Source organism: Pelophylax lessonae (assembly GCF_965119305.1).
Source record: "Pelophylax lessonae genome assembly, chromosome: 10".
NCBI lineage: Eukaryota > Metazoa > Chordata > Amphibia > Anura > Ranidae > Pelophylax > Pelophylax lessonae.
The window spans coordinates 167,271,178-167,290,246 of NC_138777.1; the positions used below are offsets into that span (position 1 = coordinate 167,271,178).

At 45.1% G+C, this 19,069-nt stretch overlaps 1 protein-coding gene across 2 annotated transcripts in view; it reads left to right on the plus strand.

The window, feature by feature from the left end:
- Window positions 1-18,869, plus strand: part of B3GAT3 (beta-1,3-glucuronyltransferase 3) — a 35,684-nt gene extending 16,815 nt beyond the window's left edge. For both annotated transcript variants that reach the window (XM_082270697.1, XM_082270698.1), the window contains exons 5-6: window positions 790-1,080; window positions 18,421-18,869. In XM_082270697.1, coding sequence (XP_082126823.1) covers window positions 790-1,080; window positions 18,421-18,519 — 390 coding nt within the window. In that variant the 3' untranslated portion in view covers window positions 18,520-18,869. The remainder of the gene's footprint in view (window positions 1-789; window positions 1,081-18,420) is intronic.
- Window positions 18,870-19,069: the final 200 nt, after the last annotated feature.

A 19,069-nucleotide genomic window follows, 5' to 3' on the forward strand; every position in this document is an offset into this window, starting at 1 on the left:
GTATTGCGTGGTAGTTTCTCTGCTTTTGTGAAAAAAAGTGTTAGAAGTTGTAAATTCACATAACACAATTACTTGTATCATCTCTGTTTTTGCAAGATATAAAGTACAGCGTGTGTGTTTCTTATAATTATAATCCTAAATACCTTTTTTCACAGCTTCTGTGCAGTCACATGATCTCCCTCTACTCTGCTTCCTCGATCTAAGAGCAGCAGTGGGAGGGGCTGAGATTCCCCAGTGATGCCAGCCAGCAAAGGCAGATCATGTTGACCATACAAAGGAGTTGTGCAAAAAGGTATTTAGGATTATAATTTAAAAAAAAAAACTGACCTACTGCACTGAGTATCTTGCTTAAACAGAGAAGATACAAGGCATTGTGTTATATAATGCATTGGAATAGAGGCAGGAGGAGAGGGGAGGGGCTCTGAGGAGATTGGCTCTGCAGACACAGACTGGAGCTGACGGGCAAGGAGGGAGGGGAAAAGGGGAGAGGAAGAGACACTCGGAACACTGCAGATGACTGAGGCACGCAGGCTGACCACAGTGGTCAGGGCTCAGCAGCCTTGATTACCGTGGTCAGCACACAGAGGGGGACACAGGAACTACCAGTTATTTTAGATCAAACAAAGGGACAAATGACCATGCAACAGCACTATGCTACTATTCATGCCTTAAAGGAACAGGAGCATTTTTTTTTTTTCAGGGTAACAACCACTTTAAGTGTTGTATATTAACTAGATTTGGTTATTTCTCACAATAACTCATGATAAATTCAATACCATTTTATTTTAGATGCGTCATACCCAGAAAGTGTCTGTCTGGCCCGTTGGGCTAGTTGGAGGTCTGAAATATGAAGCACCACTTGTTGATAATGGTAAAGTAGTTGGCTTTCACACCGCCTGGAAGACACACAGGCCTTTCCCTATCGACATGGCAGGATTTGCAGTGTCTCTGTCGTTACTCCTAAACTATCCGAAAGCAAAATTTGACCCTGATGCAGAGAGAGGTTTTCTGGAGAGCAGTTTACTGGGACAACTTGTGACTGTGCGAGAACTGGAGCCACGAGCGGATAATTGCACTAAGGTTTGTTTGCACCCACCAGCATAAACACATGATACAAGCTACAATCATTTACAGTATTATATACCAGGTAGTGTAGATTGTTTATCTCACTCAACCAGCTGTTTTACTTTAAAGTATGCATGATTTTTACCTATAAGTACTGTAAATATCTCCTAAACGTGCACTGTTTAGGAGATATTTATTGTAGATGCAGCCAGTGACTTCACCAGCGCATGAGCTCTGAAGGAACGGTATACCTGTGCTGTTCCGTCAGAGTCATGTGCCGTAAACATCTTCGCGGCTCCGACCTTTCACACAGCCGGAGTATGCAAACACGGAGGGAAGACCAGGTGTAAATGGAAGCACGTTCAGTATGCCGCTGGAGGGCTTCCTTCTAAGGTAAGTTTCCCATAATGTGATGCATACTAACACATTATGACATTGCGAACCTATAGTATATGTGTACCGCTCAAGCTGCTAGGAAGTGTAGTCCTGTACCTGCTGCTGTGAGTGTTGGCTGGGAAGGAGCCTGCCCACTCTCCAGACAATATCTGATTAGAGCTGAAGATCCCAAAAGTCGCACATCAGAACAAGATCTGCTGTGTGTGGATAAGTGGCAGTCTAAGCCTGGACCCCCCACCAGTCCACGCCCCGAACATGTTCAACTCCGCCCACCAGGCCCAAAGCATACCCCTAGTATGCTCCAATATGCGGAGTCAAACAGGTTTGGGGCATGGCCTGGAGGAGGTCCAGGCTGTGACTGCCACTTGTCTACACACAGCAGGTCTTGTTCTGATGTGCGGCTTCCAGGATCACATTATGACATTGCCTTACAGGTTTAAAAAAAAAAAAAGCCAGCGGTTTACTACCGCTCTAAAGAATAGTGATACATTAACATTAAGGTTATCCCTGCTTGCCTTTATCCTTTATATCCTACAGCAGCCAGATGGATAAAATTCGAATAACTGCTATCATATTTTGGTTCAGCTTGAGGCGTTTTGATCAGAATGAATGAGATCAATCCACTCTTGTTTTTCGTTATTGAAGATCTGGGCACTTTATTTACCTTTGCCAAATTCTAAGTTTTTATGTTCAAAGATCTGTCTAGGCCTTCATAATTTACACTCCAAATCCCAATCGGATGTTACTGCTCCCACTAACAGCCAGGTGTTAATGGTTGCCTCTTTTGCAAATTTTCTCTACTGTCTTCACTTAATTTTGTAATTCGAACTAAAGCCTTACCCTTGCTGCCACTTTTACCCCATTTACAATATCAGGGGCGGGCGAAGTCGCCAAGAAGCCCTTGTGCAAGAAAAAAATTGCACCCCCCCCCCCCCCCCCAAACATAGTTGTATACTGTCCAAGCACAAATGTTTTTTTGCTAGATGGATATGTATTGCCAACTGGGGTCAGAAAGGGAAACTTATCTCCACTTCTAATCCAGGTGTCAAAAGGAAATGTTAGAAGCATTTTGCATGCCTGTGTTGGTCAGGCAGGGAGTAAAACACAAAATTACAAAATAGGAGCATGGCTAGGGATCATGAAAATACCTCCTGCTTCTCACCACCTCTAAAAGTAAGTGGGGGAGATTTACTAAAACTGGAGCACTAGAATCTGCAGCTGTGGATGGTAGCCAAAAAGCTTCTAACTTCTGGACCGGAAGATTTTCCCCCTTAACCACTTTACCACCGGAGGATTTTGCTGTCCTACGTCCAGGCCACTTTTTGCGATTCGGCACTGTGCGAATTTAACTGACAATTGCGCGGTCATGCAATGCCGTACCCAAACAAAATTTCTCTGTCGCTCATTGACAGACGTAGTCCTCATTGATTAATAACAACTCGGGTTATACGGCCCTCTACAGGAGTAGGACTAGACAGGAAAGAAAACATTCTGGCCACACCCTAGGGGCAGTCCCAGAGGGTATATCCGCCATAGCACTAGAGTGGTGGATGCACTAGTTGTGTCCATCCGGGAAACCTTTAGTCTTGAGGTTACACCGGCAGAGGTAGCTGAGACTGAGATTCCTTTTTGGTACTTGTTAGCCTACCAAAAAGGGCGAAGGATTTTCCTTTACCCAAATGGGGTCGTTTTGAAACGAACCCCTGCTATTTCCAAACGCATGGCTAGGCGCTATCCGTTTGAGGAATCCCTCTTTATAGGATAGACGGTACCACCTGTAGTGGACTCACCAATTTCCAAATAAATCCACTGTTATCCCGTTGGAGGACGCTGCGTCCTTTAGGGATCCGGTGGATCAAAAAAGTGGAAGCGGAATCCCGCGTCATTTTTTCCCTGATAGGGTCAACCCTTAGGCAGTGGTTGCCATTTAGTTTGGTTGAGATTATAAAGGATCTCACTAGGGGCAAGAGCACGGTCTTGCCACAGACTGTTAGGATAAAAGGACCTCGTAACTAACGAGGACCTTCCTTTTCTGCTCATAAAGAGTTTGTTCGTTCCGCGAGGGCGGGCGATAAGGCGAAACCCTCCAAACCCCCTTCAGAGGGTTTTCAAAGGGCGCTGGTCGGCTAAACAAAAAGTCCGGCTCAGCCAAGCCTGAAGAATACAGCCTGATGCGCACCTACCCATCTCTGGGGTGGGGGGATGTCTTCACCGGTTTCCGGATCCATGGCTTGCCAGAACCCCGGACTAAGGGGTTCGCGAGGTCATGCGGTCAGGATACAGGATCGAGTTTTCGATCACTTCCACCGGTGCGATTCTTCCCTTCTAACATTGAACGGTTTCAGGGGTTCTATTCGAACCTGTTCACAATGCCCAGGAAAGAGGGCAAGGTGCGTCCAATTTCTGGACTTGGGGAAAGATGGAGTCCATCCGAACAGTGGTGGCCTCCCTGCATCAGGGGGATTTCCTGGCGTCCATAGACATTTAGGATGCCTATCTTTATATCCCCATCATCGCAGGACATCAGCGTTTTCTTCGCTTTCCCAAAGATCATCCCTGGTTCCCACCAGGAGACTGAACTATCTGGGCCTAATGTTGGATACATCCTGGGCAAGAGAGTTTCTCCTTGCGGAGAAACTCCAGAAGGTTCAGTCAACGATTCGGATGTTGCTGTCCGTCAATTGGCTGGGACTGATGGTGGCCTTCTTAGAGGCAGTACCGTATACCCAGTCTCATACCCGAATTCTCCTGAAGGAGATTCTTTTCTAATGGAATCAGAATTCCGATTTCCTGGACAATCGGATCCGGTTGAGCGAGCGGACCAGGGAGTCTCCGATGCTCAACCAGGGGAAGTCATTCCTTCCGATAGTATCCAGGTTACCAATAAGGGTATCGGAACTGAGAGCGATCAGATTTTGTCTGATTTACTGGACCAAGCAGCTCTAGAGCAGCCCGATTCGGATCCAATCGCACAATGCCACGGTCGTGACTTATGTCAAGAAAGGGGCACTTAGAGTGTCCTGGTGGCCATCGAAACGACTAGCATCTTTCGTTGGACAGAACGGTTTGTTCCGGATCTCCCCGCAGTGTTCACTCCGGGGGTGGGAAATCGGCAGGCAGATTATTTCATCCGTCAGATTCTGGATCAAGGGGTATGGCCTCTTCATCCAGAGGTTTTTCACTAGCTGTCCCTTCATTGGGGCACCCCGGATGTGGATCTGTTGGCACCTTGGCTCAACAGGAAGGTGCGGAGGTTTGTAGCTCGCACCCGCGATCCTCTAGCGGACGCAGCAGAAACGCTGATCGCCCCGTGGGGGCAGTATCAGCTACGGCATGCCTTTCATCCTCTCAAGTTACTGCGGGAACTTCTTCGCAGGATAGAGATGGAGGGAATTCCAGTTATTCTGGAAATTCCGGACTGACCTCGTCGAGCCTGGTACGGAGGATTTGCGGTCTCAGGGACCGATCTTCCATCTTGCTTTACAATCGCTGGCTTAATGGCCTGGCCATTGAGACCCAGGTACTGAAGGACAAGGGAGTGTCAGCTTCAGTTATTCCTACCTCTAGTTAAAGCAAGGAAAGCGACTTCCAGCACATGGAAGTCTTATATTGCGTGTGAATCTCTTGGATTCCCCCCACATACCTATTCGGTGACCCGAATCTTGGTCTGTCTGCAACAAGGGGTTGAGCAGAAACTGTCCTTGAGCACTATCAAGGGTCAGGTTTCAGCGTTAGCAATCTTCTTTCAGAAACTTTGGGCTAATCATTCCTTGGTGCGGAATTTCATCCAGGGGGTGCGACATCTGGCTCCGCCAGTGCGTGCACCCTTACCGCCTGGGATCTTAATTTAGTGTGGTCGGTTCTTCAGAAACTTCTCTTTGAAGATATTAGGGAGATTCCCTTGCTTACATTATCCCAGAAGGTGGCCTTCTTGGTGGCCATTACTTCTGCACGCAGGGTGTCAGAACTGGCCGCATTATCTTGTCGTTCCCCATATCTGGTGGTTCATAGGGATAAGGTGGTGGTTCTTCCGAATCCATCCTTCCTTCCTAAAGTGGTTTTCAGAGTTTTCATCTGAATAAAAATATTGTGTTACCTTCCCCGTGTCCTAAGACTAGCCATCCTTGGGAGTTTGCATTACACTCCTTGGATGGGGTTCAGACAATCAGGGTACACTTGACTACTACGAACTTGTTTCGTAAGACAGACTTACTTTTTGTGATCACGGATAGCCCTAGAAGGGGGTTGCCTGTGTCTGCCGCGACCATATCTAGATGGACCAGTCAGACGGTGGTACAGGCTTATTCTATTAAGGGTCGGAATCCTCCGTTCCCTGTTAAGGCGCACTCTACTCGGGGGCCTAGTGTTTCCTGGGTCTTCCGCCATCAGGCGTCAGCGATCCAGGTTTTCAAGGCGATGACTTGATCGTCGGTTCATACCTTTTCATCATTTTATAAAGTTGATGTGATGGCATCGTCAGATGCCTCTTTTGGCCGCAAGGTTCGGCAGGCCGCAATCTGAGGAGACTGTTGGTCTACCTCAAGGGTTTGTTGGGTTTTTTCACTTAGGTCTCATCTTTTTGCTTGATGAGTCCTTGATGCTTCTGGTTGGCTCCGGTTGGGCCTTCTGGATTTTGATTTCTGTTATCCCACCCCTCATTTGTGGTACTGCTTTGGGACGTCCCGAGTTGTTATTAATCAACGAGGACTATGTCTGTCAATGAGCGACAGAGAAAAATGGATTTTTGTAAAATCCTTTTCTCTTAAGCTCATTGACAGACGTAGTACCCGCCCCTGGTTTTGAGTTGGGTTAGGTTAAATTCTCTAAACACTGCTTTGTGACATAACTGATTTGCTGTAGCAGGAAGTGAGAGGATATACCCTCTGGGACTGCCCCTAGGGTGTGGCCAGAACGTTTTCTTTCCTGTCTAGTCCTACTCCTGTAGAGGGCAGTATAACCCGAGTTGTTATTAATCAACGAGGACTACGTCTGTCAATGAGCTTAAGAGAAAAGGATTTTACGGTAAGATTTTACAAAAATCCATTTTTACATCCTTTTTTCCCACAAACAGAGCTTTCTTTTGATGGTATTTGATCGCCTGCGCGATTTTAATTTTTTGCGATATTAATAAAAAATAGTGACAATTTTGAAAAAATAACAATATTTTTCTACTTTGACGGTTAAAAAATATCCAATATATTCAATTTTTGCCATATATTTAGACCAAAATGTATTTAGCTACATGTCTTTGACAAAAAACTCTCAATGAGCGTATTTTTAACCGCTTTAAGACCGGAAGGTTTTACCCCATTCCTGACCAGGAATTTTGATATTTGATCACCTGTATTTGATCACCTGTGCGATTTTTACTTTTTGCGCTATAAACAAAAAAAGAATGACAATTTTGAAAAAATAACAATATTTTTCACATTTTTTTTATATGAAATTCCCCCCCAAAAAATGTAAAAATCTAAATTTTTTAACATTTTAGACCAATTTGTTTTCTGCTACATATTTTTGGTAAAAAAAAATCGCAAGAAGCGTATATTGATTGGTTTGCGCAAAAGTTATCGCAGCTACTAACTACGGGAAATTTTATGTCTTTTTTTATTGTTTTTTTTTTTTTTTAACTAGTAATGGCGGCGATCTGCGTTTTTTTTTTTTTTTGCGGGACTGCGATAATTGCGGTGGACAGATCGGACCCCTAACTGACATTTTTGACACTTTTGGGGGTACCAGTGACATTACTACAGTAATCAGTGCTATAAATATGCACTGTTACTGTAAAAATAACACTGGCAGGGAAGGGGTTAACTTTTATTGATGATCAAGGGGTTAATGTATGCCTGGTGCTTACTGACGTGTGTAGGGGGAGGGGACTGTGTGACACAGGCACAGATCGCAGGTTCAGCTATGCTTAATCCTGCAATCTGACCCTGCCTGTCACTAAGGATATCTGCCCGCTTTGTTTACACAAGCGGGCAGATCTCCACACTCGATCCCCGACGATCGTGTAAGAGCGACGGTGATCACCGCCGCTCCTCCCCTGGCCCGACTCCCGCTGTGACTGAAAACAGCGGGAGCGAGCCTCCGGCGGCGCCCACAAGGTGAGGAGTCGCTGGACGATATCGAGCCACTTTGCCGCAGTACGGTCAACGTGACCGGTCGGCAAGTGGTTAATGACCAGGCCATATTTTGCGATTCGGTACTTCGTTTTTTTAACGGACTATTGCACGGTCGTGCGACGCTGTACCTAAATACATTTTCTCTAGCGCTCATTGACAGACGTAGTCCTCGGTGATACACCACCTTCGGGTTATGTTGCCTCCACAGGAGCAGGACTAGACAGGAAATTAAAAAGCTCTGGCCACACCCTAGGGGCAGTCCCAGAGGGTATATCCTCTCTCTCTCTGCCTCAGCAAATCAGTTATTTTCTGTCTAGTTAGGAGTAAGGACCTAGATACCTTGCTGGGATCTTAGGTCCTGGCAAGATTTTTTTCTTAAAAGATTTTTTAGACAGCTTTTTTTCTCCAGTGTTTCTGTGAGATCTTCAAGCAAGAAAGCTGAACTGGGCGACGGGCTGGATGTTGAGATCCGGTGGTCACCCCAGTTCAGCCTACGAGCGCGTGCAGGCCATAGCTCCGCGCTGGGTCGGCCGCGACAAAGTCCCATTAAAGGACTGACCCCGCGAGTTAAACGTCTCGCTGAAACGCCAAAGACCATGAGTCACGGCGTCCATATCGGTCGACAGCCCTCCCGCCCCGGTGGAGAGGGGTACTGTCAGGAGTTGGTGCCCGCCTGGTTCCGGTATGGTGAGTAGTATGTTCCCCCTTTTCCCCTGACGGGTCTTGTGGTGAACGCGGGCCCCTCTCTGTATGGTAAGATAGAGTCCCTCTCTATCCTATAAATGACACAGATCCTCCTACTTTGAGTGTGATTTTATGTGCAAAAAGCCAGGAGGCTTGGTTTGGGAGCTAACAATCTAATTGTATACATGTTAAAAAGATTATAATCTGTGGCATTCTGGGAATCTTACGGTGATAAGAATAAGCTACCTACCAGTCAGAAGCCACGGACATGTAGACTGCCTTCCTAATCAGATCTCCAGCTATTAGCAGGCCTCCCGAATGGCCATGCGGTCCGCCAGGGCCGGTACCGCCAACCACGCCAAATCCCCATGCAGAGAGAGTGTTGTGTGCCCTGCAGCACACCGCTATTCAGTACAGGCCGCCGCCATTTTTTTTTTTTTTTTTGCTGGATCGCACGAGCCGCCATTTTGGCGTAGCCTCGTGTCTCCAGCATGGGGGCGGCCATGTTTGAGGTGATCCAAACACCTCGTGGAGCTAGGGGAGGCGCCGGAAGGCGTGCAGAGGGGCGGAGCCGCCTCCTTTCTTCCTGGGCAGCCAGCCAAAAGACTTCCTGTTTGTCAAGACAGCGCTGTAACCTGTTGCAGTTAAACTCTGAGCATCAAGTGGTGAGCCTGGGGGTCTATCTCTCTCTCTCTCGATCGATAGGGATCCCTAGCAGGTAACACTAAGGGGTTTTTTGTGGCGCTGGGGGTCTGGAAAAAAAAAAAAAAAAAAAGTTTTTTATTTTTGAATTATATTATCCAGGAAGTGACTGGAATTATCATGGACCCTGCCACACATATTCCCCCACCTGTTTCCCTCGAGGGGGCCACGGGACCCGCCGGTGCACAGAGTGTAGAGTCATTTACAGCAATTTTGGAGTCTATGGTGGCTCGGGTGGAGGCGGCCTGTCAGGGACGGGGGTCAAGGAAGCGACCCCCGCCTACCCCTATACTATCTGACACCTCTGACTCTGATTCAGAGATGGTCACTGCAGTTGCAGGTTCCTCTGCAAGGGCTGTTATCCCAGGTAAAGCTCCCTCAGACAGTGAGGAGGACGTTTCTTCTCCCGCTATAATTCAGGAAGAAGCATTGGTGGACGCACTAGTTGTGGCAGTGCAAGAAACCTTAAGACTTGAGGCTTTACCGGCAGAGGCAACTGAAACAGAGATTCCTTTTGGTACTAATAAGCCCATCAAAACGGTGAAGGTTTTTCCTGTACCCAAATGTTTCGGTAATCAGATTAAAGGAGAATGGGAGCATTCTAAACGTACCTTTACTATTTCCAAGCGTATTGCTAGACGCTATCCGTTTGAGGAATCCATTATTAAGAAATGGACGGTACCACCAGTGGTGGATCCACCTATTTCCAGGCTGAATAAAGCCACGGTTATCCCAGTGGAGGACACTTCGTCCTTTAAGGATCCGGTGGATCGAAAGATGGAAGCAGAGTCCCGCACCATCTTCTCTCTGATAGGGTCAGCATTTAGACCAGTAATTGTTATTGGTCTAGTTTCCCAGACACTTACGGAATGGGCGAAAATGGTACGCCAAGACCTTAGGGGAAAAGATATTCCCCAGGAGACATCTGATTTGATGGAACAGATTATACAAGGGCTACAGTTTATCTGTGACGCAGCCTTGGACACTACTCCCCTATTAGGGCATGCATCTATGTCAGCGGTGATCCTCAGACGTGTGCTGTGGTTAAAATGCTGGTCAGCTGACCTAGGTTCCAAAAAGACCTTGACAAATCTCCCTTTTTCAGGGGAATCGTCTATTTGGGGCCAACCTAGATGAAATCATTAAGGATGCCACTGGGGGCAAGAGCACTTTTTTGCCACAGGCTGCTAAAGCTAAGGGACCTCGCAACAAGCGAGGACCTTTCTTTACCGCCCATAAAGGGCGCCCGGCTGGGACTAGCGGGAAAGGCAAGACTCCTCCAGGAGGGTTCAAGAAGGGCTGGTCGGACAAGCAGAGGACCAACCCAGCCAAACCCGAAGCTAAAGAGTACACAGCCTGAAGGTGCGCCCCCACCCGGTTTCAGGGTGGGGGGACGTTTTCACCGGTATTCAGGACATTAGATCGAGCATCAACCACTACTACCGGTGCGATTCTTCCCTTCCAACATTTAAGTACTACAGGAAGCGGTAGTTACCGTTCCCTGAATAGATCTTTTCCTTTACCTTTTCCTAAGATTAGTCCCTATACCTCACAGGAATCGGATCTGGTTGACCAGATAGGCCAAGTAGCCTCTAGTCGGGTGACTTCGGTCCCTGAGGTTCAACCAGAAAAGATCACCCTTCCTGATAACAATCAGGTATCTGATAAATGTGTGGGAACAGAAAACGACCAGACTTTCTCGGATGGTCGGGGCCAGATACCTCTAGGGACGCCTGGTTCAGATTCTATCAGCGCCAGTGGTCCTAGAAATTCTAGGCTGGCCTCCTCAAGCCGGCCTGGCCGACTTGGACATGCTAATCGCAGACGTTCCGTGGTAACTTCGTCTCAGGGAGTGTCTGTGGTCTCAAGGACCAATTTACCATCATGCTTTACAGTCGCTGGGTTTAATGGCCTGGCCATTGAGACCCAAGTACTGAAGGACAGAGGTTTGTCTACTTCAGTCATTCCTACCCTTATTAAAGCAAGGAAAGCGACTTCCAGCAAGGTCTATTATCACACATGGAAGACTTATATTGCGTGGTGCGAATCTTTAGGATTTCCTCCACGTACCTATTCGGTGACTCGAATATTGGCCTTTTTGCAACAAGGGGTTGAGCAGAAGCTAGCCTTGAGCACCATCAAGGGTCAAGTTTCAGCATTAGCAATCTTCTTTCAGAAACCTTTAGCTACCAAGTCCTTGGTGCGGAATTTCATCCAGGGGGTGCGGCACCTGGCTCCTCCAGTCCGCGCGCCCTTACCGCCCTGGGATCTTAATTTGGTTTTGTCGGTTCTACAGAAACCTCCCTTTGAAAACATCAGGGAGATTCCCTTGCTTACTTTATCCCAGAAGGTGGCCTTCTTGGTGGCTATTACTTCTGCTCGCAGGGTGTCAGAACTGGCTGCATTATCATGCCAGTCCCCATACCTAGTGATTCATAGGGATAAGGTAGTACTTCATCCTAAGCCATCTTTTCTTCCTAAGGTGGTTTCAGATTTTCATCTGAATGAAGATATTGTACTACCTTCCTTGTGTCCTCAGCCCAAGCATCATCGGGAACATGCGTTGCATTCCTTAGATGTGGTTCGGGCAATCGGGGTATACCTGAAAGCTACGGAATCATTCCGTAAGACGGATTCACTTTTTGTGATCACGGATGGCCCCAGAAAGGGTTTGCCTGCATCTGCCGCGACCATTGCCAAATGGATTAGACAAACGGTGGTACAGGCTTATTCTATTAAGGGTCAGAGTCCTCCGTTCCCTGTTAGGGCGCACTCCACTCGAGCGCTCAGTACTTCCTGGGCCTTTCGCCATCAGGCGTCAGTGGTCCAGGTATGTAAGGCGGCCACCTGGTCGTCGGTACATACCTTTACAAAATTCTATAAAATTGATGTGACGGCATCGGCGGATGCCTCATTTGGCCGCAAGGTTTTGCAGGCCGCAATTTGAGGAGACCGGTGGTCTACCTCGAGGGTTTTTTTCTGTTTGAAAAAGAAAAAAAAATTTTTCTCTTTTTTGTTGAGTCTCATCATTAAGGATGAGCATTTGTAAACTTCTAGTTGGCACTAGGGCTGGGCGATAAATCGATTTAATCGATTTATCGATTTTTTAGTTTGGAACGATTTTTTTTTTTTAAACTCGAGTTTTTTTCTACAATACTTTTTTTCTGCCTCGGACCACCGCCGCGCCTGGATGTGACGTCAGCTGCGGGGCGGGCGGTGCGTCTGTACATGTCGTGGGCTTTTAGCGTGCTGTGCGGATCCCGGAAGCGCTCGGCTCATTGGTTGGCGTGAAGTGACATGTAGCTGAGAGGCGAGGAACATGTGGGTTGCGATGTCTGTTGTACTGCGCATGCGCTACTCCTGGTGAACTGGTATCGCAATGGTTCAGGATGACGGCGGTCCTCAGTGGTCGTTGGATATGGAATCCATCAGAATGGAAATCTAGAGACAAGACCCCACCGTGATCTCTGTGATCGTGGCCCTTGTGGTTGTGCTGGTCAGCCTGGGTGAGTTCTATACAGGAGTGTCAGGATACATGTGTCAGTGTACCAAGAGAGGAATGTATGGGAGGCACAGGGAGCATTGTGACGATACAATTACCTCATATATGTACTAATAGGCTGTTATTTCTTTCTTTATTTTATTTTACATATTTTAATTACTTTTTTTTTTTTATTTAACTTTATTACTATGACAAGGGAAGAAACACATCCCTTAGGATAGCTTGGGCAATGACAGGTACTCTTTATTGAGACATCAGACCCCTAACATCTCCCCTGCAATTCATCTGGTGAAACACTGATTGTGTTTGTAGCAGCCAGGAAATGGTGGCACCAAAATCAGAAGTGATGAAATCCTTGTCACTGCCAGCCTCTCACCATAGAGGAGATCAGGGTACGGATGTTCCGTCATCTTCTCTATGGGCAACTGATCCAAACAGAGTCAGACACACATATACAGCGCTTCTCCTTCTCCTCAGTCCTCCCTCCAGACTCTGCAGTCATTTTTTAAGTGCATTGGAAAAAAAAAAATCGAAAATCGAATCGAAACTCGAATTTTTCTTTAAAAATCGAAGATTTTTTTTTTAGGCAAAATCGCCCAGCCCTAGTTGGCACCGGTTGGGCCTTCTAGATTGGGATTTGATTTCATTTTCCCACCCCTCATTCGTGATACTGCTCTGGGACGTCCCGAAGGAGGTGTATCACCGAGGACTACGTCTGTCAATGAGCGCTAGAGAAAAATGGATTTTTGTAAAATCTTACCGTAAAATCCTTTTCTCTTAGCTCATTGACAGACGTAGTCCCCGCCCCTCGTTTTTGAGTTGGGTTGGGTTAAAATCTCTAAAGACTGCTTTTTCACATAACTGATTTGCTGAGGCAGAGAGAGAGAGGATATACCCTCTGGGACTGCCCCTAGGGTGTGGCCAGAGCTTTTTAATTTCCTGTCTAGTCCTGCTCCTGTGGAGGCAACATAACCCGAAGGTGGTGTATCACCGAGGACTACGTCTGTCAATGAGCTAAGAGAAAAGGATTTTACGGTAAGATTTTACAAAAATCCATTTTTTTGTCCTTTTTTTTTTTTCCCACAAATAGAGCTTTCTTTTGGTGGTATTTGATCACCTGTGGGATTTTTATTTTTTGCGCTATAAACAAAAAAAGAGCGACAATTCTGAAAAAAAAAAACAATATTTTTCACTTTCTGCTATATTAACATTCTCAAAAAACAATTTTAAAAATCAAAATTTTTTTAACATTTTAGGCCAATTTGTTTTCTGCTACATATTTTTGGTAAAATAAGTAAGCGTATTTTGATTGGTTTGCACAAAAGTTATCACGTCCACTAACTACGGGAAAGATTTGTCATTTTTATTGTTTTTTTTTTTTACTAGTAATGGCGGCGATCTTCGATTTTTTTTTTTTTTTTTTTTTTTTGCGGGACTGCGACATTGTGGCAGACAGATCGGACCCCTGACTGACATTTTTGACACTTTTGGGGGGACCAGTGACATTACTACAATAATCAGTGCTAAAAGTGTGCACTGCTACTGTAATAATGACACTGGCAGGGAAGGGGTTAACACAGTCATCAAGGGGTTAAATGTATAACTAGGGGCACGATTCTAACTGTATGGGGGCGTGGCTTGTGAAATGATCAGAGACCGGTGTTCCTATATAGAAGGATCACAGGAGCTCTGTGATCATTCCAGAGAGAAGAACGGTCAGCTGTGTTTACAACAGCTGACCGTTCTTCTCTCTCAGCAGGGAGCGATTGCGGGTGTCGGGTGGCATTCAGACCTGCCTGCCCTGTGCATCGGAGTCCCTGCTCGCCCCCTAACTGCAGGCACGTGACTTATGTATACCTATGTCGGTTTGCACAGGAGGGTCACCCTGGCGCAGTATAACTGCAGCAGGCGGTCAGGAAGCGGTTAAAAGGGCAGGCTTCTCACAGGGAGATTGCAGGGATTATTAACGGCTCATTCACACCTGCGAATGCACCCAACACAAATTACATGTGAAAATATCAGGAGGGATTCCCCCTTATTTGTTCTGGGAGGCAGCCCCATTGAAAGCAATAGAGCCTGCCGGCTTTCACAGCTAATCGCGACCTCTCGCATTTAATCACTAATGCAGCACTCTCATGCATTTGGGCCTTCAACACCCTATAGAGTTGGCCCATGTTTCAAGTCCTGTTGTTGTGCTGCTTGAGTAGTGGGGAGGTTCATAATATGAACAATATTTGGCACTAGATATACCTCCTGCCAAAGATGAGAGAAACTATATAGAAAATAAAACCTTTTTTATTTGACATTGGCTAAAAATAAGTCATTGCCCTCATCAATGTGGATGCTTTTACTTACCTCTAAACAGTGAAAGGGGTCAATTGATTTAGGGAAGGAAAAAGAAAAGGGATAGTTGGCACTCAGGCTGACATCCACAAAACAATATTCCTTCATTGAAAAGATACGTACAAAGATCTTACGCGTTTCGGGCCTTAGTCCTTAGTCTTTAGATTTAAGGTGGAGGAGGACAGTGGCTGTATTTATTTCTTTGGTTTCTTTGCAAAAAAAAAAAATGAGAGGATACCATAGAAGCCCTGATTTCCAGCTCTTTGAAAATTTACAAATTGTTGACAGCTGTCAACACATGCTAACTGCGGTCGTAAAAACAAGAGCTTTGCACGTTCCATGAGCAATGGATCATCATGACAACCAGGAAGCTTGCATTTTTAGAAGATCAGCAGTGGCAACCTACATTTTTCTTTTAACTCAGGTGTCCTTTACTAGAGATACACATGAATGCTAAAACACCCCTACTCTTGTAATACAATTTCTGAAATGCACCCCCCCCTTTTTAGGCTAGTTTTTACACCTATCTGTTTAACATGTGAAGAAGTGCCTGATCCTCTACACTACTATGTGCACACAAATTAATTGTGTAGAAAAAATATATGAACTGAACCAAAAAGAGATAAAAGATAAAGAGAAAACCTAAAGTGAATATATGTGCAGGAGTTTGCTGCTGAATACCTGCTTTTGTTCTAAGATTATAAGAAGTGATATAAATTAGATATGTGGTACAGCCCTCCCCACTTAGTAGGGGGCGCTGTACCACATATCTAATTTTCAAGTCTATTTAAACATAGTTTCCTATGGGACGCATTCACATCTATGCTTTTCTCTATCGTCCTCTGACAGACGCAGCTCTCAATGCTTCTTCACTATTGGGTTATGCGCCATCTACAGGAGTAGACTAGGTAGTGAAAACATTTCACTCGACACGCCTATAGGGGCTGTCCCTCGCGACATAACCCAGGCACACTGTGCTCTCAAATCAGTTTCTTGCTGCCTAGTTGAGGAGTAGGACCTAGGTTTCCCGCTCCGGTCTCAGTTTTTATTTTTTAAAAATGTTTAAGCTCCTGTTTTGTTTGGGTTGAGCTTTTTTTTTGTCCCCCAGTTGGCTAGGTCTTTTAGCCTTGAAAGTTAACAGTTGGTTGCGTTTTCCCACCCCTCATGCTTACACTGCTTTGGGACGTCCCAATAGTGAAGAAGCATTGAGAGCTGCGTCTGTCAAAGTACGATAGAAAAAATTGGATTTTTGTAAGAACTTACCTTAAAATCCTTTCCTTCTCTCTCAGTCCTTTGACAGACACAGCTCCCGTCCCTCTAAAATGGGGTTGGGTCTGTCTTCTTTCACTGTTTGCTACGAAACTGATTTGAGAGCACAGTGTGTCTGGGGAAATGTAGTGAGGGACAGCCCCTATAGGCGTGTCGAGTGAAAAGTTTTCACTGCCTAGTCTACTCCTGTAGATGGCGCATAACCCAATAGTGAAGAAGCATTGAGAGCTGCGTCTGTCAAAGGACTCGGAGAAAATGATTTTACAGTAAGTTCTTACAAAAATCCAATATTTTCAGCCGCTGCGTTTTTGGAAAGTGTCAGGGACTTTTTTAAAAGCAAAACTGCATTTTTGGTCCAAAAGAGTTCAATGGAGAAACTGCAGAAAAGCATGTAGTGTATTTTTGCCGCAATTTGCGTTTGCATTTTTTAATCCACCCAACAACAAAATGATCAAGAACAATTGTAAAAAATGCAACACGCATGAAAGAACTAGTGAAAATGCTTAAAAAGCACGCGTGCAAAAACACAAAAGGCACTGCAGAAACAGATCAAAGCAAACTGCATAGGTGTGAACCAAACCTTAGGGCGAGGTTCTGCTTCAATTACTTCTTAGGAACATGCTAAATTTAATTATATGGTAGATAAGCACAAAATGTTAATAAAGATAATATTACATTTCCACATAGCTGGTATTAGAGGAAGTAAGAAAATGAAGAACATAAATCAAAAAACATTGAAAGCGACGTGTGTGAGGCATTAATATACTACAGACAGAAAACTGTGAATTTAATGGTATTTGTCCTCCAATATTCGTGTAATATAAAGCCTCTTCTCCTTTCCAAATTTGACCATCTCTTGCTACACATGGTGGAAGCTTTGTTCCTTTTTCTCAGTAGAACAAGAGTTTCTTTTACGGTATGTTTGTGTTTTTTAAATGACATATAGTGGTTAGAGTTATTTACATTGAGGGACAGTTCACACCACATGCAGTCCAGTGAATTATTTTCTGCATCAAAAACGCATGGAAAGTAGGTTATATGGTTTCCGATGGCATAGCTCACACCAGTGCTTGCAGTTCCAGTGCGTTTCAGAAAAGAAAAGTAGTACATGCTGCATTTTTTCTGCACTGGACTGTACTGGAACGCAGTAAGACGCACCAAAAACGCACAAACACACGTCCTTATTTAACCACTTGCCGACCGCCCCGTGCAGATTTACTGTGGCAGGGCAGCTCGGCTGCGCATATTCACGTAGATCTACATCTGATTGGACACAGCGGGAGCCAGACTGCGGGAAGAGCCACCGGCCTCCCACGATCTTCGGCTAGAATGTAGGAAGTGCCGCCTGCCTATGTAAACAAAGCAGGCGGCTCTTCTGTCAGAGGCAGGGAAAGATTGTGTGATTCAGCTAAGCTGAATCACCAATCTCTCTCTGCCTCTGTCCAACCCATCCCCCCCCCCCCCACTCAGTAGGCACAATTAGGCATACATTTAACCCCTTGATCACCCCCCAGTGTTAACCCCTTCCCTGCCAGTGTCACTATTGGTGCGGGGATCGGCGGATCGATCCCCCGCTGAGCAGAACAGAATCCGTCGCCATGTGAACGGGGCTTTAGTTATATTTGGTGGTTAGAGGAGTTTTTTTTTTTTTTTTTTTATTAAATATTTGTGCTTAACCTAGTGGCTCTAAATAATCTATGCCAAAAATCATCCGTTCTGTGTGTGAACACTATATGGTAAATATAAAGGAGAATAGTTTTAAAATTTCCAAAATTAGTTTGATATGAACACCTTTTTACGACCTTCAGTTTGCAAAAAGAAAAGCGCAGAGATGAACAAACATGAGTCTGCATTCACAGTGGATTGTTCTGGTTAACATTCGGCAGTTTGGGAAGACCAGTTTAATGAACTGGTAAAGCTGGCACCGCTGGTAAAAGTTCACTGGTACATTTCATTTTATCAATGCAGAGTGATGATTCCCGATAGGAAAGACTTCAATAGAAATTGGTAGCACAGCTTTCACACCACTTTAGCTAGAATGTGTGCTTTTTTTTTTTTTTTTTCCCTACATGTAAATTTTTTAGAGCAATAAAATAGTTTCCCTTTCATCAGTAGCTTGTTCGTTTTGAAAAATGCAAAAGTGCTGCATAGTTAAAAATTTGAAAACATGCCAGCGATCAATAAGGAAATAAATAGGAATTAAATAGAACAATAAATCCATCTGTTTCTGTAGGAGTGGTTTATTGGTGTGTATCAGACAACACCCCTTGTGATGTGCCTAGCACCTGTCTCACTCCTTTTATCATTTTACTGACATATGGCTCTCCCACGCAGGTCTGGGTGTGGCATACAAGGACGGAAAAGCCAAAGCTCAAGCAGGAAGATTTGCTGGAAAAACAAGGGAGGGGATCCAACCCCAAAATATTGGTGTGATGTACGACAAATTGACAAATTGTATTTCAGTTTATAAATGTGATATATGTTTGTCCTTCAACGCCAGGCATCAGCTGCTGTTGTCAGATCTATATACCAAAATCTACAGCGTCCACTTTGCTTACATGTTTATCTGGAGTGCTTGCGGTTCTTCTGCAGATAGAATCTGTAGGAGGAAATCCTTGTAACTGTCAGTTTTCATTTGTATTTCTTTTATGAAACAAAGCACTGCCGTTCTTGATGGCATTAAATAATTTCAAAGTGATGTTAATATCCACTTGGCTTTTAAGAGCATCTTACAGATGTTGAAAGAGCCAGGTAGTGCTAGCTGTTCAGTCTATGGGGTTGGTTTACTAGGCAAATATACGGCGTAGTTGCTCCGGGGCTTAGTAAATACGGTAAAGCTTCACTTTGCAAAAGAAAATAAAAAAAACAGCATTTTTGCTTGATCAGATCTAGAGCAACTGCACAGCATATTTGCCTTTAATAAATCAACCTCCCTGTCTACTTTTGAGAAGGGGGTTTAAAATAAAACAGAACCTGTTTTAAG